General features: G+C 41.9%; 2 protein-coding genes across 2 annotated transcripts in view; both read right to left on the bottom strand.

Moving 5' to 3' along the window:
• LOC311144886 (dihydropyrimidinase-related protein 2-like) overlaps window positions 1–14,161 on the bottom strand; it is a gene marked incomplete at both ends in the record, with an annotated part of 33,655 nt that extends 19,494 nt beyond the window's left edge. The window contains 2 exons of the mRNA XM_084181054.1: window positions 1,620–1,708; window positions 14,120–14,161. Coding sequence (XP_084037180.1) covers window positions 1,620–1,708; window positions 14,120–14,161 — 131 coding nt within the window. The remainder of the gene's footprint in view (window positions 1–1,619; window positions 1,709–14,119) is intronic.
• A 2,380-nt stretch (window positions 14,162–16,541) lies between these two features.
• Window positions 16,542–25,827, bottom strand: LOC311145106 (BCL2/adenovirus E1B 19 kDa protein-interacting protein 3-like). Its single transcript, XM_084181292.1, has 6 exons — window positions 25,745–25,827; window positions 22,332–22,587; window positions 22,134–22,221; window positions 21,897–22,003; window positions 21,541–21,690; window positions 16,542–18,832 (listed from the first exon to the last, which is right to left on the bottom strand). The coding sequence occupies exons 1-6, from the start codon at window positions 25,791–25,793 to the stop codon at window positions 18,784–18,786; spliced, it is 699 nt and encodes a 232-aa protein (XP_084037418.1). The 5' UTR covers window positions 25,794–25,827; the 3' UTR covers window positions 16,542–18,783.
• Between the last annotated feature and the right edge of the window lie 97 nt (window positions 25,828–25,924).

Raw genomic sequence — 25,924 nt, forward strand, 5'->3', positions numbered from 1 at the left:
AAACATGACTTAGTACTTGGTGGCAAAACCCTTGTTGGCAATCACAGAGGTCAGACGTTTCTTGTAGTTGGCCACCAGGTTTGCACACATCTCAGGAGTGATTTTGTTCCACTCCTCTTTGCAGATCTTCTCCAAGTCATTAAGGTTTCGAGGCTGACGTTTGGCAACTCGAACCTTCAGCTCCTTCCACAGATTTTCTATGGGATTAAGGTCTGGAGACTGGCTAGGCCACTCCAGGACCTTAATGTGCTTCTTCTTGAGCCACTCCTTTGTTGCCTTGGCAGTGTGTTTTGGGTCACGGTCATGCTGGAATACCCATCCACGACCCATTTTCAATGCCCTGGCTGAGGGAAGGAGGTTCTCACCCAAGATTTGACGGTACATGGCCCCGTCCATCGTCCCTTTGATGCGGTGAAGTTGTCCTGTCACCTTAGCAGAAAAACACCCCCAAAGCATAATGTTTCCACCTCCATGTTTGACGGTGGGGATGGTGTTCTTGGGGTCATAGGCAGCATTCCTCCTCCTCCAAACACGGTGAGTTGAGTTGATGCCAAAGACCTCAATTTTGGTCTCATCTGACCACAACACTTTCACCCAGTTCTCCTCTGAATCATTCAGATGTTAATTGGCAAATTTCAGACGGCCCTGTACATGTGCTTTCTTAAGCAGGGGGACCTTGCGGGCGCTGCAGGATTTCAGTCCTTCACGGCGTAGTATGTTACCAATTGTTTTCTTGGTGACTATGGTCCCAGCTGCCTTGAGATCATTGACAAGATCCTCCCGTGTAGTTCTGGGCTGATTCCTCACCGTTCTCATGATCATTGCAACTCCACGAGGTGAGATCTTGCATGGAGCCCCAGGCCGAGGGAGATTGACAGTTATTGTGTTTCTTCCATTTGCGAATAATCGCACCAACTGTTTTCACCTTCTCACCAAGCTGCTTGGCGATGGTCTTGTAGCCCTTTCCAGCCTTGTGTAGGTCTACAATCTTGTGCCTGACATCCTTGGAGAGCTCTTTGCTCTTGGCCATGGTGGAGAGTTTGGAATCTGATTGATTGATTGCTTCTGTGGACAGGTGTCTTTTATACAGGTAACAAACTGAGATTAGGAGCACTCCCTTTAAGAGTGTGCTCCTAATCTCAGCTCGTTACCTGTATAAAAGACACCTGGGAGCCAGAAATCTTTCTGATTGAGAGGGGGTCAAATACTTATTTCCCTCACTAAAATGCAAATAAATGTATAACATTTTTTACTTGCGTTTTTCTGGATTTTTTTGTTGTTATTAATAATAAATAATAAATAATAATAATAATATGCCATTTAGCCAGACGCTTTTATCCAAAGCGACTTACAGTCATGCGTGCATACATTTTTTGTGTATGGGTGGTCCCGGGGATCGAACCCACTACCTTGGCGTTACAAACGCCGTGCTCTACCAGCTGAGCTACTGTCTCTCACTGTTCAAATAAACCTACCATTACAATTATAGACTGATCATTTCTTTGTCAGTGGGCAAACGTACAAAATCAGCAGGGGATCAAATACTTTTTATATATACACACACACATAGCCAACAAAGGTGCAGGCAAGACAATGGCGCTCTAACTAATAAGACTTACTTGATGACTCCATCCTCCATATAGATGTCAGCAAGGAAAGACTGGTCATCATTCACAATCTTCCCACCTTTGATTAGGAGACGATCACTCTGTGGGAAGAGACATCATTTCATTTATATTTGACTTGATTGTTTATAGCAGTGAGCACCACAACCCATTGATGATAGATTTAAAAAGCATATTCCATATTGGACAAATTTTCCATGAAAGGTAAGCTAGCCAATACTCAGCACCGGCACATCCATCCGTCCAGGAGAGCTTCAACAGAAGCACATTAGAGGCGTACCATGAGTAGCTAACGAACAAGCTGCACACAAGGATAGAATCCTTAGCACGCATTCCTGTATAGAACAGCACTAGGGCTTTGCCAAGACATGGCCATTGTCTTGTCTGCCAAGAAACCCCAAACAACAATGCATAAGCAGAGCTAAGTCAGAAACAAAGGAACACACAATGGTATTCAAAAACGTAAGTCTGTTTTGTTTACATGGAAAAATTCAAACAGAAGGACACAGGTTTACGGCCACATCTTTCTTTCTTTTTTGGCTCTTTCTTCAAAGTTATCTTCATAACCAACTCTATCTACCCAGAGCTGTTTCTTTCTCTGTCAAACCAATGAGGCAGTTAACGGGGGAATTCCAACACCTACTCAGAATGTGTCTCCATATTATGTGAGTGCAAAGATTAGGCTAATGCCCAACAGAAAAGCCTTATTTAAGCAACCACATCCATAATCTACTAGACAGCACTCGGATTCTACATTTTTACTATATATTTCATATAGAATAAGGCTTTATACATTAAGTCATAAAATATTCCACCCCGATCACAAACACCTCAGATCATGGAGAATAGCTCAGATCAGAGGGGTAGCCTAGTTCAGTCTGAGATGCAGAGGAACGTGTAGACTAGAGCATGGGTTAATGGAAGACCAAGAGCATGCACTTAAAGCTGCAATATGTAACTTTATGGGCGACCATTTATATTTACATTTTAGTCATTTAGCAGATGCTCTTATCCAGAGTGCATACATTTTTATGTTTTTTCATACCAGACCAAATTCACAAATAAATGTAAGTTATAGACCTGTCATTCTCATTGAAAGCATATCTAAGAAGTGGTAGATCTGTTCTATGTGCGCTATTTCTATGCTTCCCCATCCTTACTTTCGGTTTTGTACACCAGCTTCAAACTGAAAATACAATATTATTGGTTATTGAAAATATATTTCACAGCGGTTTAGATGGTACAATGATTCTCTACATTAGGCGAAATTAGGTGAAATACATTGAACAAAAATATAAACACAACATGCAACAATTTAAAAGATTTTACTGAGTTACAGTTCATATAAGGAAATCAGTCAATTGACAAATTCATTAGGCCCTAATCTATGGCTTTCACATGACTGGGAATACAGATATGCGCCTGTTGGTCACAGATACCTTTAAAAGAAAGGTAGGGGCGTGGATCAGAAAACCAGTCAGTATCTGGTGTGACCACCATTTGCCTCATGCAGCGTGACATCTCCTTCGCATAGAGTTGATCAGGCTGTTGATAGTGGCCTGTGGAATGTTGTCCCTCTCCTCTTCAATGGCTGTGCGAAGTTGCTGAATATTGGCGGGAACTGGAACACACTGTCATACATGTTGATCCAGAGCATCCCAAACATGCTCAATGGGTGACATGTCTGATGAGTATGCAGGCCATGGAAGAACTGGGACATTTTCAGCTTCCAGGAATTGTGTACAGACATGGGACCGTGCATTATCGTAATGAAACATGAGGTGATGGTGGCGGTTGAATGGCACGACAATGGGCCTCAGGATCTCGTCACGATATCTCTGTGCATTCAAATTGCCATCGATAAAATGCAATTGTGTTCATCGTCCGTAGCTTATGCCTGCCCATACCATAACCCCACCGCCACCATGGGGAGCTCTGTTCACAACGTTGACATCAGCAAACCGCTCACCAACCCGACGCCATACAAGCTGTCTGCCATCTGCCTGGTACAGTTGAAACCAGGATTAATCCATGAAGAGCACACTTCTCCAGCGTGCCAGTGGCCATTGAAGGTGAGTATTTGTCCACTGAAGTCGTTTACAACGCTGAACTGCAGTCAGGTCAATACCCTGGTGAGAACGACGAGCATGCAAATGAGCTTCCCTGAGACGGTTTCTGACAGTTTTTGCAGAAATTCTTCGGTTGTGCAAACCCACAGTTTCATCAGCTGTCCGGGTTGCTGGTCTCAGACGATCTCCCGCAGGTGAAGAAGCCGGATATGGAGGTCCTGGGCTGGCGTGGTTACACATGTTCTGCGGTTGAGGCCGGTTGGACGTACTGCCAAATTCTATAAAACGACGTTGGAGGCAGCTTATGGTAGAGAAATTAACATTAAATTCTCTGGCAACAGCTCTGGTGGACATTCCTACAGTCAGCATGCCAATTGCGCGCTCCCTCAAAACTTGAGACATCTGTGGCATTGTGTTGTGTGACAAAACGGAACATTTTAGAGTGGCCTTTTATTGTCCCCAGCACAAGGTGCACCTGTGTAATGATCATGCTGTTTAATCAGCTTCTTGATATGCCACACCTATCAGGTAGATGGATTATCTTGGCAAAGGAGAAATGCTCACTATCAGGGATGTAACCAAATTTGTGCACAAAATTTGAAAGAAATAAGCTTTTCGTGTTTATGGAACACTTCTGGGTCTTTTATTTCAGCTCATGTTGCGTTTATATTTTTGTTCAGTATATTAGAATTATAGCAACAAGTAAATGGAGGAGCAATTTCTGCATAATGCACCTTTAAGAATAGCACAAATCCAATTTTAATCTGAGGAGAGCATGCTACTGTAGGCTCGGGCTGGCCTACTTCTCATCAGGCCTTCCTCTGTCAGTGTGGGCTGGGTAGCTACTGTAATGAGGCTGATAGAGGCTCTCTCCTCTCTCCAGACTGCACAGCAGCCCACAAGATGTAGGATGTTAATATCCCCTAGCTAGCACCCTGACCTGAGTGCTTCCACCTTCTGACAGTGACATATAGCCTACCACTAATTGTCGCAGAGAAGACTTGGAACAGGCCTCAAAATCTTAAAGGCAATCCAAAATGGCATTCGTCCATCATGATCTAACAGACTATTATTGTCAAGTGGGTCAATTGACATCAGATTAGGCTACATTTCTGCACTCAAACTGAACAATTTAAATAACAGGCCTGAATGCAGAGAATAAAGCACACTGGTTCCAATATCCTCTTTCCTGAGTGATCTTGTCTTACTTATCTTCATCTGTTCATCATCCATAGTAATATATGTATCTTTAATATAGGCCTATTAGGAAATAAAACAAGGATGCAATCAATGCAACCATTCTTTTAGTGGTTGAGTCCACTGGGCATTCACAAGATGGAAACATACAGAACATGTATCAACAATGTGTTCAGTAGATACAGTGAGGGAAAGAGGTATTTGATCCCCTGCTGATTTTGTACATTTGCCCACTGACAAAGACGTGATCAGTCTATAATTTTAATGGTAGGTTTATTTGAACAGTGAGAGACAGAATAACAACAACAAAATCCAGAAAAACGTATGTCAAAAATGTTATAAATTGATTTGCATTTTAATGAGGGAAATTAGTATTTGACACCTCTGCAAAACATGACTTAGTACTTGGTGACAAAACCCTTGTTGGCAATCACAGAGGTCAGACGTTTCTTGTCGTTGGCCACCAGGTTTGCACACATCTCAGGAGGGATTTTGTTCCACTCCTCTTTGCAGATCTTCTCCAAGTCATTAAGGTTTCGAGGCTGACGTTTGGCAACTCAAACCTTCAGCTCCCTCCACAGATTTTCTATGGGCTTAAGGTCTGGAGACTGGCTAGGCCACTCCAGGACCTTAATGTGCTTCTTCTTGAGCCACTCCTTTGTTGCCTTGGCCATGTGTTTTGAGTCATTGTCATGCTGGAATACCCATCCACGACCCATTTTCAATGCCCTGGCTGAGGGAAGGAGGTTCTCACCCAAGATTTGACGGTACATGGCCCCGTCCATCGTCCCTTTGATGCGGTGAAGTTGTCCTGTCCCCTTAGCAGAAAAACACCCCCAAAGCATAATGTTTCCACCTCCATGTTTGACGGTAGGGATGGTGTTCTTGGGGTCATAGGCAGCATTCCTTCTCCTACAAACACAGCGAGTTGAGTTGATGCCAAAGTGCTCAATTTTGGTCTCATCTGACCACAACACTTTCACCCAGTTCTCCTCTGAATCATTCAGATGTTCATTGGCAAACTTCAGACGGCCCTGTATATGTGCTTTCTTGAGCAGGGGGACCTTGCGGGCGCTGCAGGATTTCAGTCCTTCATGGCGTAGTGTGTTACCAATTGTTTTCTTGGTGACTATGGTCCCAGCTGCCTTGAGATCATTGACAAGATCCTCCCGTGTAGTTCTGGGCTGATTCCTCACCGTTCTCATGATCATTGCAACTCCATGAGATGAGATCTTGCATGGAGCCCCAGGCCGATGGAGATTGACAGTTCTTTTGTGTTTCTTCCATTTGCGAATAATCGCACCAACTGTTGTCACCTTCTCACCAAGCTGCTTGGCGATGGTTTTGTAGCCCATTCCAGCCTTGTGTAGGTCTACAATCTTGTCCCTGACATCCTTGGAGCTCTTTGGTCTTGGCCATGGTGGAGAGTTTGGAATCTGATTGATTGATTGCTTCTGTGGACAGGTGTCATTTATACAGGTAACAAGCTGAGATTAGGAGCACTCCCTTTAAGAGTGTGCTCCTAATCTCAGCTCGTTACCTGTATAAAAGACACCTGGGAGCCAGAAATCTTTCTGATTGAGAGGGGGTCAAATACTTATTTCTCTCATTAAAATGCAAATCAATTTATAAAAGAATTTAAATGCGTTTTTCTGGATTTTGTTGTTGTTATTCTGTCTCCCACTGTTCAAATAAACCTACCATTAAAATTATAGACTGATCATTTCTTTGTCAGTGGGCAAACGTACAAAATCAGCAGGGGATCAAATACTTTTTTCCCTCACTGTAATGGCTTACCATAGTTTTAGGAGATCTAGGCTGCAAAACACTGACTTACTGTGTTTTACTCTTCTATGTCTTGCCACTGCAAAGGCAGGTGATTACTGAAGCATCTTTTTATAAACACCTCACAAACAGAATGACTTCATGAGTCTCTGTCCCACCTAAAAGCACAAGTGGAGGTCAACTATTTCTTCAAAGAAATAAACATCCCTGAGATTGAAAGCCTCAAGGACAAGCATATAATTGATTTATTCCATGGTAATGGTGTTAACAATTGGGCCCAGGGTATAATTGTGAAACATTTGAGCAACTCCATGCTGTGTAAACGCTTGACACAGTGATGAAGTGAGAGGGAAATTAAATGCAACCACTCCACTGAATGTCATTTACAACATGCCACACTAATGCATTATGACTAGTTAGGTAATGAAAATCCATATCTACAGTTAAAAGGAATCCTCATGCCTCGTGTACAGTGAGCCCAGATCAGTAAAATGCTGAGCTGGATGGGCTCTGTGGATGAGTGGAGGAGTAATCTTTGTGACATTCTGTTCCAAACACTCTCCTGGAATTATTTACGCTACAGCCATAGACTTCGCATCATTGTATCTGTCCCATTATGGCGCCTGTGAGAGCATGGGCAGCGCCATTAAAACCATCTCCATTTTGAAGTATCCATTTTCTTATTCTACTACTTCTATGAGTTGGCAAACAAACTGAAAGGGTGCACACTGCCACCTAGAGTGTGTGGTTTGAACAGGTATAAAGCCAACGTTGGCGATTTACTGCCACCTGCAGTTATGGAATGTTTCCTCACCAGTATAATTCATTGGCTGATCCCTTCTGGTGACTTGGATGGAATTATGTGATCCTTCCTTAAAGAGATTCTCTGGTACTTTTGTATACTTTTTAGCCAGTAGTTCTGAAAGTAGCACTCACGAGCATAAGTGGTCCCTGAAAATTGCATAGTACATCACATATGTGCAGATATGTGAACCACATCATTGCTCTCTCTCTCTCTGATGTGTGCATAATGCGCATCTGGCTAGCTGTCACTCAAATGGCGAGGGGCTGAAGCTCATTGGTTGAACTCAAATTGCTAGGGGGCTGGCCCATGTGGGGGAAAATATATGGAAAATGGCGCAGTACAGCTTCCAGAAAAACAGTTGCTTTCAAATTAGGGATTTTGTGGCAAATTGAGGTAAAACACAGGGTTTCCATTAGCCGATAATAGCCGGCTTTTGGCCGATAAAAAAAGAGAAAAGCCGATAAAATTGCAGCCGGCCAATTGTCCGAGAAATAATAATTGTCCGAGAAAAAAATCATGCTTTTTAGCCTATTAATTGATGGAAATACCAGTCAATGTAAATACATTTGACTGGTCATGCTTATCGGTCTATAGGTTAATTTGCATAAGTGGAATTAAATTGGCGCATGTGTACAGTATATTCGTTAAGTATCTTATTGATCACGTGTACAGCATACAGATACAGAGGCTTCGAGCTGAAAATCTGTCAGACAGTGTGAGAGCTGCTGCTACAGCATCTCAAACAGCAAATGCATATGCAACGGAAGGCAGGCTTCGTCAGCACGTCACACACCACTTTGCAATGAGCTGGAGGCAGTCTGCATTTTGAAAACATACACTTGATTGTATGAAACCTGAACGTTTTACTACATACAGTTGAAGTCGGAAGTTTACATACACCTAAGCTAAATACATTTAAACTCAGTTTTTCACAATTCCTGACATTTAATCATAGTATATATACCCTGTCTTGGGTCAGTTAGGATCACCACTTTATTTTAAGAATGTGAAATGTCAGAATAATAGTAGAGAGAATGATTTATTTCAGCTTTTATAACACATTCCCAATGGGTCAAAAGTTTACATAAGGTAAGGGAAAAAAGTATTTGATCCCCTGCTGATTTTGTACGTTTGCCCACTGACAAAGAAATGATCAGTCTATAATTTTAATGGTAGGTTAATTTGAACAGTGAGACACAGAATAACTACAACAAAATCCAGAAAAACGCATGTCAAAAATGTTATAAATTGATTTGCATTTTAATGAGGGAAATAAGTATTTGACCCCTCTGCAAAACATGTCTTACTACTTGGTGGCAAAACCCTTGTTGGCAATCACAGAGGTCAGACGTTTCTTGTAGTTGGCCACCAGGTTTGCACACATCTCAGGAGGGATTTTGTCCCACTCCTCTTTGCAGATCTTCTCCAATTCATTAAGGTTTCGAGCCTGGCGTTTGGCAACTCGAACCTTCAGCTCCCTCCACAGATTTTCTATGGGATTAAGGTCTGGAGACTAGCTAGGCCACTCCAGGATTTATTTTTTATTTTTTGTCATTTAGCAGACGCTCTTATCCAGAGCGACTTACAGTTAAGTGAGTGAATACATTTTCATACTGGCCCCCCGTGGGAATCGAACCCACAACCCCGGCGTTGCAAATGCCATGCTCTACCAACTGAGCTACATCCCTGCCGGCCATTCCCTCCCCTACCCTGGACGACGCTGGCTAATTGTGCACCGCCCCATGGGTCTCCCGGTCGCGGCCGGCTACGACAGAGTCTGGATTCGAACCAGGATCTCTAGTGGCACAGCTAGCACTGCGATGCAGTCAATTACACCACTGCGCCACTCGGGAGACCTTAATGTGCCTCTTCTTGAGCCACTCCTTTGTTGCCTTGGCCGTGTGTTTTGGGTCATTGTCATGCTGGAATACCCATCAACGACCCATTTTCAATGCCCTGGCTGAGGGAAGGAGGTTCTCACCCAAGATTTGACGATACATGGCCCCATCCATCGTCCCTTTGATGCGGTGAAGTTGTCCTGTCCCCTTAGCAGAAAAACACCACCAAAGCATAATGTTTCCACCTCCATGTTTGACGGTGGGGATGGTGTTCTTGGGGTTATAGGCAGCATTCCTCCTCCTCCAAACACGGCGAGTTGAGTTGATGCCAAAGAGCTCCATTTTGGTCTCATCTGACCACAACACTTTCACCCAGTTGTCCTCTGAATCATTCAAATGTTCATTGGCAAACTTCAGACGGGCATGTATATGTGCTTTCTTAAGCATAGGGACCTTGCGGGCGCTGCAGGATTTCAGTCCTTCACGGCGTAGTGTGTTATCAATTGTTTTCTTGGTGATTATGGTCCCAGCTGCCTTGAGATCATTGACAAGATCCTCCCGTGTAGTTCTGGGCTGATTCCTCACCGTTCTCATGATCATTGCAACTCCACGAGGTGAGCTCTTGCATGGAGCCCCAGGCCGAGGGAGATTGACAGTTATTTTGTGTTTCTTCCATTTGCGAATAATCGCACCAACTGTTGTCACCTTCTCACCAAGCTGCTTGGCGATGGTCTTGTAGCCCATTCCAGCCTTGTGTAGGTCTACAATCTTGTCCCTGACATCCTTGGAGAGCTCTTTGGTCTTGGCCGTGGTGGAGAGTTTGGAATCTGATTGCTTCTGTGGACAGGTGTCTTTTATACAGGTAACAAGCTGAGATTAGGAGCACTCCCTTGTGTGCTCCTAATCTCAGCTCGTTACCTGTATAAAAGAGCCAGAAATCTTTCTGATTGAGAGGGGGTCAAATACTTATTTCCCTCATTAAAATGCAAATCAATTTCTAACATTTTCGACATGCGTTTTCTGGATTTTGTTGTTGTTATTCTGTCTCTCACTGTTCAAATAAACCTACCATTAAAATTATAGACTGATAATTTCTTTGTCAGTGGGCAAACGTACAAAATCAGCAGGGGATCAAATACTTTTTTCCCTCACTGTACACTCAATTAGTATTTGGTAGCATTGCCTTTAAATTGTTTAACTTGGGTCAAACGTTTTGGGTAGCCTTCCACAAGCTTCTCACAATAAGTTGGGTGAATTTTGTCCCATTCCTCCTGACAGAGCTGGTGTAACTGAGTCAGGGTTGTAGGCCTCCTTGCTCGCACATGCTTTTTCAGTTCTGCCCAAACATTTTCTATAGAATTGAGGTTAGGGCTTTGTGATGGCCACTCCAATACCTTGACTTTGTTGTCCTTAAGCCATTTTGCCACAACTTTGTAAGTATGCTTGGGGTCATTGTCGATTTGGAAGACCCACCAGTCCCTCCTGCAGCAAAGCACCCCCACAGCATGATGCTGCCACCCCCGTGCTTCACGGTTGGGACGGTGTTCTTCGGCTTGCAAGCAACCCCCTTTTTCCTCCTAACAAAACAATGGTCATTATGGCCAAACAGTTCTATTTTTGTTTCATCAGAACAGAGGACATTTCTCCAAAAAGTACGATCTTTGTCCCCATGTGCAGTTGCAAACCGTAGTCTGTCTTTTTTATGGCGGTTTTGGAGCAGTGGCTTCTTCCTTGCTGAGCGGCCTTTCAGGTTATGTCGATATAGTACTCGTTTTACTGTGGATATAGATACTTTTGTACCTGTTTCCTCCAGCATCTTCACAAGGTCCTTTGCTGTTGTTCTGGGATTGATTTGCACTTTTCGCACCAAAGTACGTTCATCTCTAGGAGACAGAACGCGTCTCCTTCCTGAGCGGTATGACAGCTGCGTGGTCCCATGGTGTTTATACTTGCGTACTATTGTTTGTACAGATGAACGTGGTAACTTGAGGTGTTTGGAAATTGCTCCCAAGGATGAACCAGACTTGTGGAGGTCTACAATGTTTTTTCTGAGGTCTTGGCTGATTTCTTTTGATTTCCCCATGATGTCAAGCAAAGAGGCACTGAGTTTGAAGGTAGGCCTTGAGATACATCCACAGGTACACATCCAATTGACTCAAATGATGTCAATTAGCCTTTCGGAAGCTTCTAAAGCTATGACATCATTTTCTGGAATTTTCCAAGCTGTTTAAAGGCACAGTCAACGTACTGTATGTAAACTTCTGACCCACTGGAATTGTGATACAGTGAATTATAAGTTAAATAATCTTTCTGTAAACAATTGTTGGAAAAATGACTTGTGTCATGCACAAAGTAGATGTCCTAACCGACTTGTCAAAACTATAGTTTGTTAACAAGAAATGTGTGGAGTGGTTGAAAAACAAGTTTTAATGACTCCAACCTAAGTGTATGTAAACTTCCGACTTCAACTGTAGGCATGTCTTACCTTGCTTCAACGTAGCCTAGCCAAAATCAGACCATATCCAGAGGCAATTATTTTATATGAACTTTCTTTCATTGTCCAGTAGCTAAAGGCACAATCATAGTCATATAAGAAACCCATGCTAGTTGTTGCATATTAGATCTCCCCTCGTTCTAAATTTCGAACTGATATTTTCATCTCTGTCACATGAAACCGCTCGCATTTGCGATGCGCCTTTGACAACTGTGTTTTCCCGCTAATTGCATTATGGAACGAACATTCATCCATAGCCTACTGCCTTGCATGCATTGCTGCTCTTATAATATGAAGAAATCATAGTTTATGAACATTTTAAGCTAAACATTCTGATCTATCGTCCCACAACTGTTCCAGAGTCTGTTTGGAATAGGCTATTTCTTTCTCGAAAAGCTGACCAATAGAATAGGTAAACTTTTCTACTATGGGGGATAGTAGATTGACATAGGCTAGTGATTTTGCTGTTCGATAATCGTGTTGTTGGCTAAGGAAAAGTAAATGTGGACAGTTATTCTAGCATCTTCAAAGTGTGCATCAGAATTAGGTAAGAAGGACCGCACATCGTTGCATCCTCGACTTGCATGTTCTGTTAATATGAATTAACGTAATCAAATGTGATTTATTTCAGTGCTCCATGGGTGGATGCCCTCATGCTCCGTGGATGCCCTCAAATGTCCGCTAAATTAAGATACTGCCGGTCAAATGTCCGACGCCACATTTTCCTAACGGAAACCCTGGTAAGATAGAAATTCTCAGATTCTCCATGTATGAATTACACATTGACACATCCTGCCCAAAGCGGGCGGTAAAAAAAATACTTAACAGTTGCTAAAGTTACGGAGCATGTCTATAACCCATAGGAAGTCCCACCCAGTTGACTACTTAGAAATGATGAAAGTCCTCAATGGCGTTGTCCATGCTAAAACTGGCTTTTGGGCACTAGAGTCCTCTATCTATCTCTATGGCTACAGGTCAAATGTTCAGTAGGTCTAGGCATAGCTGCGGGAAGTAGGTGTGCTGAGGGTGCTGCAGCACCCCCTGATAGAAAAACAAATAATAATAATAATACAAATATTTACTTGTCAGAAGAGCTGAGAAAAATACTCCTCAGCATACCTCCCCACAGCCAAAGCCATGTACATTACCAGCATCCCATAACTTCTCTCTTTGCTTAGGTGGGGTGAAAGAGTAGCCTAGTTCATGCAAGTAACAGGGCCCCCTTTAAAGCGACACCATGCTGTCATCTGAAGGCCGGGGGCTGCTGGGATTGAGTAGTCTGTATGCAATGCCTGAGATGTTAGGGGTTTAGATAGACCTCCTCCAGTTGTGAGGGAGATCCGACAGCTGCCTGAATATACCACCCCCTCAATCCCAGTTCCCCTCCATGCTGCCCTTGTAGAAACAAAAGGGACAGCTATCAAGAACCATTTTATTTCAATAATTCATATATTTTAGAGAGGAACGCACGCAAATGTGTGGTTTGTTATTTGATTCAAGCCATTAATGCCTAAATGTCATTACTGTATCTACAGTATATTTCAGCATACAGTCAGAAGCTAGGCCTTCATGATCACAGCTTTTAAAGCAACCAGCAAGGATGGATTTCATCCAATGACCTACTTTACAGAAATTGTTTTTGCCCTTTCAACTATTATGTCCCCATCCTCAAATGTCATCATGGCAAATTAACCCTTTGCTGTCTTGAGTTGATAGGACGAATTGTTGTGACAAATACATATGTATTCAATTAATATATTTTCCAAACAATTAGGAAAATAACTAAAATCGTTGCTGGGATTTTTCTCACATTCGATTGTATATTATGGTATCCCCAAGATCTATAACTACAGTATTACCAATACTGCATTAAAAGTATAATATAATACATCTGAATATAAGGATTAAGAAGATACAATATTTGTCACAATCATCTATTTTTTTCTCCTAAGCCTGCAGGCTAGGCTAAATCGTCTAACATGGTAGGATATGGAATGGCTGCAAAATAGCATGCACATAATAAAATGCGCGTGCCAATGAGTATTCCAATGACATGAGCGCATGAACGGTTTACAATGGGTTCAATTTCTTATGACCAATTACCGTGCCTTTGTTTATTATAGCAGTGCAAGTGGTGACATTGCATTGGTATGAATGGACCCCCTCCTCCTCAGATGGACTATGCTAGCTGTAGCTAGCAAGCTAACTGTGTAATCCCCACTGCTAGCTTATTCAGCCATGCATTGCCGGTCTAGATTTTACATACCATTTTGTAAAAGTATAAGCATTTAAAACACTATACTCACTGTAATGCGTGGGATATTTTTCTTTCCCTGGTACCCGGACATCTTAGCGGCGCGTTGTCAGCCTCCTCGATTATGGTAGTCACCTCACTGATGTTAGCTAGACCGCTAGCAATGAAAGGAATGGATGCTCGGATGGGTTGAGAACAGTCGACGCCCAGACAAAATTGTGTCTGCAGCTATCGCCTGCAACAGAACCAAGGACTAAATTCGTCAAATAGCTCTATCCGTTCCAACGTCCAACGAGGTTTGCTAAATGAACCTAAAAGGTCTGACAGTCTTTCCTCACGTTCCAATGCTGAGCCAAGCCTGTCCAGACAGTCAGTCACCAAAAGGGAGCGAGAATATAACCGGTGATGAGGGCCATGGCCACCGTGCATGCGCAATGTCCCACCCTGCTCCCATCTTCGCTCTCCAGCTCACCTGCTACAGGCCAAGTCTGGAGCATGAGAGAAGAAGGAGTGACACTAACGCTCATTTGACTTGTCTGAAACAATGCAACTTCCTTTATATAGAAAGGACAAGCAAAGTCAAAAGGGCTGTGTGTGTGTTTGTGTGTCACGAATAACCCTAACCTGTATAATCAAGTTGTGCATGGTCACCATGAATGTAACCTGTGTTACTAATGGAATGAGGAAAAGGCCAACACACTGATGTTCCTATACCAACTCTATTGTGACAAGGTACTGTCAGGTTTAAAGTTTAACCACCACCTTTGATCGAAACCAATTAAGTGTTTATTTAGTAATATACATAATGTGTGTGGAAGCCTTATGGATTACATGCTGTTATTTTCCACTAAACAATATGAAAGTGATGTGCATGTTGATTTAATTCATTCCTTAATAAAAAATAGCTATTTCATTTATTTCTTACAAATAAAATGACACAAGTAAAGGAGGCCATTCACTTGTATAGGCCCAGCTAGTCTGGCTAACACCTAACTCTAAGTCCTCCTGACTTCAAAGTCTGGAAAGGCTATTTTGATGTTGTCATCACGATGCATCTATAACAAAGAGGATGTGCTTTTTTAATGATTGGTTCTCCTCTGTCTTTCTCACTCAAACACCAACATGGACAAGCAAACACAGCCCCTAGCGCCCCCTTCCAATACAGAAAATTGGATTTTCAAATCCAAACAACTTGGTCTCAAACCCCAGGAAAAAAAACACACAAAAAAAACATACCACCACCTTCAACATCAGAACACCTGCGGTTAGCCAATCAAAATGTCTGAAATCCCCAAACCCCTCCTCTGTTGCCATGGATTTACAATGAGGTATTTGTGGTTTTGACTAGATAGTACCGGTTTACAGTTTATGTCAGAATTGACTTTTAGTATTAGGTTAGAATTTACTCAGCAGCTTAGGATAATTAATGTAGCAGGTTAGGATAATTAGGTTATGGTTAGGAAAAGGTTAGGGTTAGCTAAAATGCAAAAAAAGCAACTTCAATTTGACATAAACTGTATCCCGGCTAGCCATGACCGGTATTTGTCCCTCTCATGGAATATACAATAATCAATGGATACATGAATGGGATGAACCAAGAGGGATCTCTTTCCTACAAAACATTGTTCCGGCATACACACAGACTAAAAAAAATCACACAGAAATGTAAACATTAATTTAGAGACATTTCATGTTGAAGCTTAAAGGACAGACACGTCCAAATCCAGTACTTTTCTATTTACATAATTATTCCTCTAAGCCTCAACATGAACTGCTCCGTAACGTGGTAAAAGGGGTAAATTGACATTATTTAGGCCTACATGACAGACAAAACGGCGACATACCTTGCTTGCAACAATCTATAACCTTTCACCGATATTAAGATCAATGCGAAATGGTCAATTTGACCCATATTATTGATTTAGTGCATCACTGTTAGAAAATATGGAGAGAATGCACTGTTACTTCTACCCAGTCCATGCTGTCTAGGTTCAATAACATCAGACAATAATGTGTGACCTCTGCACATGTCCTTGCTATTCTTTGTACCTTTCATGCATCAAGATACAGAGCACATCATGCATCAAGATACAGAGCACATCATGCATCCAGGTCAGCAATGTAAAGCCGCCAAAGAGACAAATTGACACTAATCTATCACCCACCTTCCTCTTCTGTTGACATGCATTTACAAGGAACTCAAATATTTGGAAAGCATCAATCCTCTACTGCTCCACTCATTCTCACTTAAAATGAGGGCACAGACAGTTTATGCCCTCCCGCTTTTTCCTATTCAAAAGGTTTTAATATGCTCTTCCCACTTATACCCCCCCCCCCCCCCCCTTAGTAGGAGGGGGTTTCACAAAAAGCAATGTTATTTCCATAATTTTCTTTTACAACGTGATGTGTTTTACAATACATTTCTGGTCTGCATTTTCACCTTTCAAAAACATGAAAAACACTTATTGAGAGTACTGTGGTTCATTTCTCATTTTAATGTCAGTTTTTCCAATATTATTACAATTAATCAAACTACATGGCTGAAACTTCTTGCTTCTAGAATATTTTTTTTACAAGCATGTTCAATGAATTCCTGAGGGCCCTGCCCTCCATACAAACAAGAAAAGCATCTTTCAGTTTGTATTTTGGATTATCAGAAAATAATAACATAACAATGATAATGTGCATACTTATTCTGCCTTACAAACAAGGATGGACTTCACAATTTTAATGAAAGCTATGACAACCTTTGGCATCTCGTGAATTATACTACGTAAATGCCAATTACAAACTAAAGGCATGCATGCAATGGGAGTTACTTTGAGTTGGTACAAACCAAGAAGAGGCACAAAAAAACAATCCAACTCAGAAAAAAAAAAACACTCATGTCATCACACCTATCCCCATTGCCCACCAACCTTCCCCCTAATACAATACAAAACCCAAAATCACCAAGCAACTCAATACAGTGGTGAAGTGCTGGTTCTATATAGTCACTTTCCCAGGAGTTCCTGGGATAATTACCTAGCGTGATTACCTAGTGTGATGAAAATAAAACATGCCAAAAAACAGTCCTTTATCAGATTTCATAATTCTTAAAATAGGTCAGTGTTAAACATATATACAAAAAGCATTGCTTACATTGCCATAATAAGGTAGATAATGTCTACCTATGGGGAATGGCTGAATAGATCCCATGCTTACACAAAATGTTCCCCATAAGAATCATGAAAATCTCAAAATAGATCACCAAAGGACATGTCAAAACAAGGTAGATGACTTATCAGAGCTGGAGATAGGAGGGCATGTCACTGTTTGAGTTAGTCTAACCCTATAGTTCAACTTGTCCAATAATTGAGAGATCAGTGTCAGTGGTAACTTTCCAATGCAATGAAAGCGCTGAGATGAAAAGATATCTATATTTGGCACTATGCAGTAGTCATTTGTGGCCAGTTATATCATAAGTCTGCTAATACATCCAACTCAGTATGGTGCCTGGACCTATACACTGGATCTCACTCTGAGGGTGTGTAACCACACAGGAAAACTTCAATTCAAAGGTTTCTAGAATCAGCTTGAAAAAATAAATAAGATATGACAAAAGAAAGGAAGAATGTGTAGCATTGACACATTTGAGTTGCTGAACAGCAGGCAGGTTGTGTATATTTGTATCTACTATACTATATCTACTGTACATAAAAATGACATCTTCATTCAAACTTTCCCCTTCTCCTTACTACTACAGTACTCCACCATGTACTGTAGAGCATTTAGATGTGCTACTCTTTCTGCATCAACACCCCCATCTGTATAACTATTTGCTAGGATGTTTTCCTGATAATCAATGGAAACCTGCAGTAGCCACTAGTATTAATATTCACACCCTTTCACCAAGAGACCACCCCCTTTATAGAATATTGTTTGGGGCTACTAAAATATGACAACAATTAGGTATAACTAGAATAGGGTGGAATACAACAAAACTTCTCCTGAATTAAAGTCTGGGCTAAAAAGTATTCCAAACTCATTGCAATAAAAAAAACTGAACAACAATACCACTTGATTCAGTCACTGCAACTCTTGAAAGGTGTACTTCAGATATGGAGCTTATTTTTGGTTCAGGTGCAAGTCACTATGCAATTAACTGATTTGGAGTAAGGAGCAGGAAGATAAACACTCCTAGACTTCTCACAGCACAATCTCTGTCTAAGCTAAGGCATCTATATGGAAATCTCAGAGATTCCCAAACATTCAGGCCCCCTGCCATCCAATACCAGCCACCTCAGTGTTTGTGCAGTACAGGATTTCAATAGCTGAATTGAGAATAATTTGTTACAAAAGTACCACACTCAGGTTCAGGCAGGGGCTGTGAACTATTATGGGTTGCTAGTGGTCATTACTGTCCGATGGTACAGTTCGCACTGTGCCCAATCTGTATCAAAAGGTAAAGGTTCCCAAACATTCACGAATCGTGAACCTTCCAAAAGCACCCAACATAAAAAGACTGGGGTGAGTCAGTGTTAAATAAAGTGGTAAAAACGTATGAAAAAAATCTGAGTTGAAAACAGAATATAGAATGGATGAATAGAACGGAAAAGGGAGGTGGAAGCTAGCTAGGTGTACAATGGATGCAGAGGAAAAGAGGACCTTATAGCACAACTATTTTTTCGACAAGACAATTTTGATGCGACTTCCAGGCACTGCTTTAGTTTGGTTTTAGAAAGAGCTGGTGGAAGGCGTGGTGAGTCTCTTTCCAATGTAGACCCTAAGGAGAGAATAAGTACAGCATGACAATGATTCAACAGCAGACATAATCTACACTGAACAAAAATATAAACACAACATGCAACAATTTCAAAGATTTTACTGAGTTACAGTTCATATAAGGAAATCAGTCAATTGAAATAAATTAATCAGGCCCTAATCAATGGATTCCACATGAATGGGTATACAGATATGCATCTGTTGGTCACAGATACCTTTAAAAAAAAGAGGTAGGGGCGTGGATCAAAAAACCAGTCAGTATCTGGGGTGACCACCATTTGCCTCATGCAGCGCAACACATCTCCTTGGCATAGAGTTGATCAGGCTGTTGATTGTGGCCTGTGGAAAGTTGTCCCCTCCTCTTCAATGGCTGTGTGAAATTGCTGGATATTGGTGGGAACACGCTATCATACACGTCAATCCAGAGCATCCCAAACATGCTCAATGGGTGACATATTTGGTGAGTATACAGGCCATAGAAGAACTGGGACATTTCAGCTTCCAGGAATTATCATGCTGAAACATGAGGTGATGGTGGCGGATGAATGGCACGACAATGGGCCTCAGGATCCCGTCATGGTATCTCTGTGCATTCAAATTGCCATCGATAAAATGCAATTTTATGCCTGCCCATACCATAACCCCACCGCCCCCATGGGGCACTCTGTTCACAACGTTGACATCAACAAACCGCTTGCCCGCATGACGCCATGCACGATATCTGCCATCTGCCTGGTACAGTTGAAACCGGGATTAATCCTTGAAGAACACACTTCTCCAGCGTGCCAGTGGGCATCGAAGGTGAGCATTTGCCCACTGAAGTCGGTTATAACGCCGAACTGCATTCAGGTCAAGCACACAGATGAGCTTCCCTGAGACAATTTCTGACAGTTTGTGCAGCAATTCTTCAGTTGTGCAAACCCACAGTTTTATCAGCTGCCCAGGTGGCTGGTCTCAGACGATCCCGCAGGTAAAGAAGCCGGATGTGGCGTGGTTACACGTGGTCTGCTGTTGTGAGGCCGGTTGGACGTACTGCCAAATTCGCTAAAACAATGTTGGAGGGGGCTTATGGTAGAGAAATTAACATTCAATTATCTGGCAACCGCTCTGGTGGACATTCCTGCAGTCAGCCTGCCAATCGCACACTCCCTCAAAACTTTAGACATATGTGGCATTATGTTTTTTTATTTATTTTTATTTTACCTTTATTTAACCAGGTAAGCCAGTTGAGAACAAGTTCTCATTTACAACTGCGACCTGGCCAAGATAAAGCAAAGCAGTGCGATAAAAACAACAACACAGAGTTACATATGGGGTAAAAAAACATAAAGTCAAAAAAATATATATACAACAGAAAATATATATACAGTGTGTGCAAATGTAGCAAGTTATGGAGGTAAGGCAATAAATAGGCTATAGTGCAAAATAATTACAATTAGTATTAACACTGGAATGCTAGATGTGCAAGAGATTATGTGCAAATAGAGATACTGGGGTGCAAAAGAGCAAAATAAATAACAATATAGGGATGAGGTAGTTGGGTGGGCAAATTTCAGATGGGCTGTGTACAGGTGCAGTGATCGGTAAGGTGCTCTGACAACTGATGCTTAAAGTTAGTGAGGGAGATAAGAGTCTCCAGCTTCAGAGATTTTTTGCAATTCGTTCCAGTCATTGGCAGCAGAGAACTGGAAGGAATGGCGGCCAAAGGAGGTGTTGGCTTTGGGGATGACCAGTGAGATATACCTGCTGGAGCGCAGACTATGGGTGGGTGCTGCTATGGTGACCAATGAGCTAAGATAAGGCGGGGATTTGCCTAGCAGTGATTTATAGATGGCCTGGAGCCAGTGGGTTTGACGACGAACATGTAGTGAGGACCAGCCAACAAGAGCGTACAGGTCACAGTGGTGGGTAGTGTATGGGGCTTTGGAGACAAAACGGATGGCACTGTGATAGACTACATCCAATTTGCTGAGTAGAGTGTTGGAGGCTATTTTGTAAATTACATCGCCGAAGTCAAGGATCGGTAGGATAGTCAGTTTAACGAGGCGAAATAGGAAGCCGATTCTAGATTTAACTTTGGATTGGAGATTCTTAATGTGAGTCTGGAAGGAGAGTTTACAGTCTAACCAGACACCTAGGTATTTGTAGTTGTCCACATACTCTAGGTCAGACCCGTCGAGAGTAGTGATTCTAGTCGGGTGGGTGGGTGCCAGCAGCGTTCGATTGAAGAGCATGCATTTAGTTTTACTAGTGTTTAAGAGCAGTTGGAGGCTACTGAAGGAGTGTTGTATGGCATTGAAGCTCGTTTGGAGATTTGTTAACACAGTGTCCAATGAAGGGCCAGATGTATACAAAATGTTGTGTGACAAAACTGCACATTTTAGAGTGGCCTTTTATTGTCCCCAGCACAAGGTGCACCTGTGTAATGATCATGCTATTTAATCAGCTTCTTGAAATGCCACACCTGTCAGGTGGATGGATTATCTTGGCAAAGGAGAAATGCTCACTAACAGAGATGTAAACAAATTTGTGAACAAGATTTTGAGACATAATCTTTTTGTGCGTATGGAACATTTCTGGGATATTTTATTTCAGCTCATGAAACATGGGACCAACACTTTACATGTAGCGTTTATATTTTTGTTCAGTGTACAAATACTCACACATCCAATTGATTTTCTAGTTGTGTAAGATGGTACAGTCACTCACCCGATACCAAGGGCAAGGATGTGAGATAGGAGTAAGGAGGGGATGAAGACTTTGAGGAAGTCAGCAGAGAAGACACCCCCTTTCTTCATGGCTCCACTCTTTCTCATGCTGAGGGATACTGAGTGTCTGGGGTGCTGGAAGTGGAACTCCCTACAAAAAAAGTAATAAAAATCATCACTGAACATGTTGGCCATTTTGAAACAAATTATATTGGCTTCCTACAGAAAATTATAATTTGTATTATATGCATTAACTTTCTACATGGATTGATATGGAATTGAATACGTTTTGTCTATTTTTGCTATGATTTAGACTACAAGTTTATTTATGTTAGATTGTGTGCAGTGTCTCCTTACTTGGGGGGAATGTTTTCGGGACGACTGGACCAATCTGCAACCCAGTCTGCACCTTTGTTCATCAGGATATCATCTTCTCTGTCTTTCTCTGGGCCTTCCTCCTCTGACTGTAGATGTGGAGAAAGAGAGAGCACACAGGTGAGTGAGCAGAGAGGTACTGTAGGCCTATACTGTAACAGTGATGTCAGGGGCATGGATGGAGGAACAGACACATGAGAGCAGACTGGGTTGTTGTACCTGGCTCCCTCTCCTACTGGACATCTCCACGTCAAAGGTGACCTGCCTGTCATCCTGATCCTGATCTGGACTGGAAGGTCTGTGAGGACTGAGGCACAACACAGGACGAAAATAAACACGCAAATTATACAAACACCCCAACATGGAGAAAATAGCTCAGGGAGTGGGCACACCAAAAACATGACACTCCCTTCCTACCTGTCACAGGAGGAGCTGCTCTGGCTGGACTCATGCTGGGCATCCAGCAGGATCTTCTTCATGTCTGCATTGTGGATAGAGGAGGATGAGGGCACGTGCCCCAACCCCCCTGTCAGACTCTCCTCCACCTCCTCTGGCACCACCTCCAGGGCCTGAGGGGCCTGACTCTCCCCCTCATTCCCATTCCCCGTGTTGGGGTTTGGCAGCAGAGCCTGGTTCCTGTTGTTTCCATTCATCTCCAGCTCTACCCATGACCCTGAAAACACAACCATGAAATGGGGATCAGAGTAAGTGTGGGTATCAGTACAAATGTTGATAATAGTGACATAAGTCCATGGTAAAGATGCAGTGACAAGTTCTCAAATTCGATGCATGGCTTACTGCACCTGCACCAAAACTAAAAAACATTGACATTTTGAAAAGAGAACTTGTAGCACTGTTGTTTTATTATGTGGCTATTGTGATTCAAATGAGCAAGCTGGAGAAAGAAGGCAGTGGTACTTCGGAAAAGGCCAAATAGCTGCTGTAAGTGCTTGCAATTAAGTGACGTGGTCAACAAAGACAGAAAACATCATGACACAAAAATACTTACTGACGCTGAATGGAGATCTAGGCTATAGATCCTGAAATCAGCAGACATTTGCATTTCAGGTTGGTCTATAGCAGAGAGCCCCTGGCAGAGCAATTCATCCCTTCTGCTGTTTAGGACCCTTTATCTCAGATGCATGAGACCTGTGCTTTGTCTGGCACTCAGCCACTCACAGTATGTGTAAAGCAAAGTCACTGTATGGAACATACAGCAGTGCATGTTAACAAGGAGAGCCATGGTGGATGGCTGCCCTACACTCTTGAGGATTAGGCCTAACTCCATATGCACGAAAGCAGAATCATTTTGTAAAACAAAAAATAGACATGGATGCAAGGGTTTTAGATGTCAAAGACACCGGTAGAGGTTATTTGTAAAAAAAGGCTTAATGTGCATATTATTGAAACAAGTGACGCCATGAATAAAAACAAACATACTGCACTTCAGGAGAGTTCAGTTTAAAACATGGCACTGGACTCTAAGTCTAGCCTGCTTTAAGCTGCAACTTTGGAACAAAGCATGCTCTCAGTCTTCGCTCAAGTCATAAACAAGCTCCCATGCCTATTAAAGAGCAATTCCACCACTTTTCATATTCATTATCTCCAGCACAATACCAGTGTCTACATATGTGAAAACAGTGTGTTTCTATGATCTGTGGTTAAAAAGATAAGGTCCTAAAAAATGCTTCTCTGTGACATCTCAAAGGTAGTAAAAAAACAGTGATTTTCAAAACCTGCAATGAGTTTCTAGCCAGAGGGAGGGTATTTTCTTGGTCCCGACATCACCGTGAATCTCTGTGTTTGAAAGTCAATATTTTTATACACACGTCAGAGGAAAAATCCCACCCCGCTTTAGGCGGGCTGTATTTTTCCACTGTACACATCTTGTAAACTCACACCTGGGTTTAGCTCATGTGGTTATCCTCTGCTCTCCTGACCATCAGGTCACACATACACACACGCATGTTCTTATCATAGCCTACTCCTTGCTCGGGCAGGCTGCATTTTTTCTCTATTCCCATACATAGTTATCGCTGTTCTCACAATATTCTGCAAGCCTCTCACTCCCCTTCCCTGTGTGGGGACATCTGTTTTTGAAACTGGTCTCCTGTTATTGGTTTCAACGTTTTGCACTTCTGCTTGCCTAATTAGACACAAATACTCTGTTGCTGGGCAAATATGTATCTTATATAAGCACATTTGATTAACTCTCTAAGCTCTAGTCTACTAATAGTCATACATTATTAGTTTAACAGAGGGTGACATTTTAGTAATATCTTACTCACACATTTCTTTATCAGGACATCAATTGGAATTGGGTGGCCTAAATTCCACTATGCCAGTGACGTTATGTGGTTCCATTTCCAATACAGGTCCCCTTACATAATGTGCATATTCTATTAAATGTAGAACGTTAAAATAGTAACACAAGAGGAATAAAATACACAAGAATGAGGCTATATATAAGGAGTGCCAGTACCAGATCAATGTGCAGGAGTAAGGTCCATTATCTGTAGTAGTATGCCTATTATATCATTCATAATTTACCACGATCTGTTTTTTTTGTCTATAAATAAACACACTATCCAGTGCATCCAGCCGATAGCCTACATTTCATAATGATAGTGGTACTGCCTCTCACAGCAGCCTGCCCGAATGGAATCCAGACTGCTCCAACACAGGGAGGGAGGAGAGTTATGCAATCTCTGGAAACTAAGCTAAAGCATCAAATCAAAGCTCCATTCCCCACACCCCTGTCTGTTAACCAGTTTAGCCTGAGCCACATCCAACTCACTAAACCTCTTCTAGGACTTTCCCAGTGCATGCTACTAGAAACAGACTGTATCGCCATACTTTACAAAGGGACAGAGCCTCAGGGACAGAAAGTACTATACAAGGACACCGATAACAAAAACATATACCATCTTAATCTTGTGCTTTTTCCTCCAAAGTGGACTGTTTTGGCAGTTTTGAGACTGCATCTGATGGTCATATGAATATTGAGTCTGTTCAGCATACAGTAATTGTCATTGGGGTGGAAGTAGGTTATATGCCTATTGCGTTATCAAGTACTTCAATGTTAGGTATACATTTGAAATCGTTTTATTTGTATTACTGATTAGATTGATACTAAAGATAGGCTAGTCAATCTTATGAGAAAGCCTAAGGATATGGTATGATGACGACACTCAGTATCACTGAGTATTATGGGCATTTGATGGGCCTATAACGTTAGTTGTTCAGATAATTTTTACTCTAGAATTAATTATAATTTTTAATCTAGAATTTACATTGTCTAGTAGTCAGTGGTGATGCTTTGCATTCTTTCCACAGTAGACAAGCAGTTCCAAAGCATTCTGTTCGCCTTGTTGTGGATTCAGATAATCGACAATTCATGCAGTGGAACACACTCTATAAACCAAAAATCCTTATGAATAGCTGGAAATTGAGTTAAGTAAATACATTACACAACTAAAAACGGAAAATTGGCTCTGATTCGACAAATTTGTATTTATGTTCTCATTTTATTTTGACTTGTTTTGATATGGGTTAAGCTCGCCCCAAGGCAAACTAGCGTTTAGTTATCCACGGTTGGTTGAAATCCTGTCACTCAAATATTTAAAGTAAATCCATTGGATCAGCAAAGTTGACGTACGGTCAATATTACGCCCTACTACCCGCCCTGTGGAAGCAGAGGAAATTCCAATAGAGACAACTTTTGCTATATCCTTTTGATTATAAACACATACCACGAAAAGCAAGCCCATTCGTTGCAAATGTATTTAAAACTTTTGAGATTGTTCGAAAAGGATTACAATTATACTTACCGTTGAGGCCAGGCTCCTCGTTATTGTTTTGCTGAGGAGCGGTGGACATGTTGCCTTCCGTATTTAGTGTTCGTCAATATGCCGTAAGCGATGGCGCGCGGAAGCGCATCATATATGAATGGCCCGGAGGGAGACTTTTCACAATTATTTCGTAAACTTTAATTTGTTGTCCAAACTATG

The sequence above is a fragment of the Coregonus lavaretus genome, assembly GCF_964263955.1.
Source record: "Coregonus lavaretus genome assembly, chromosome: 17".
Lineage (NCBI taxonomy): Eukaryota > Metazoa > Chordata > Actinopteri > Salmoniformes > Salmonidae > Coregonus > Coregonus lavaretus.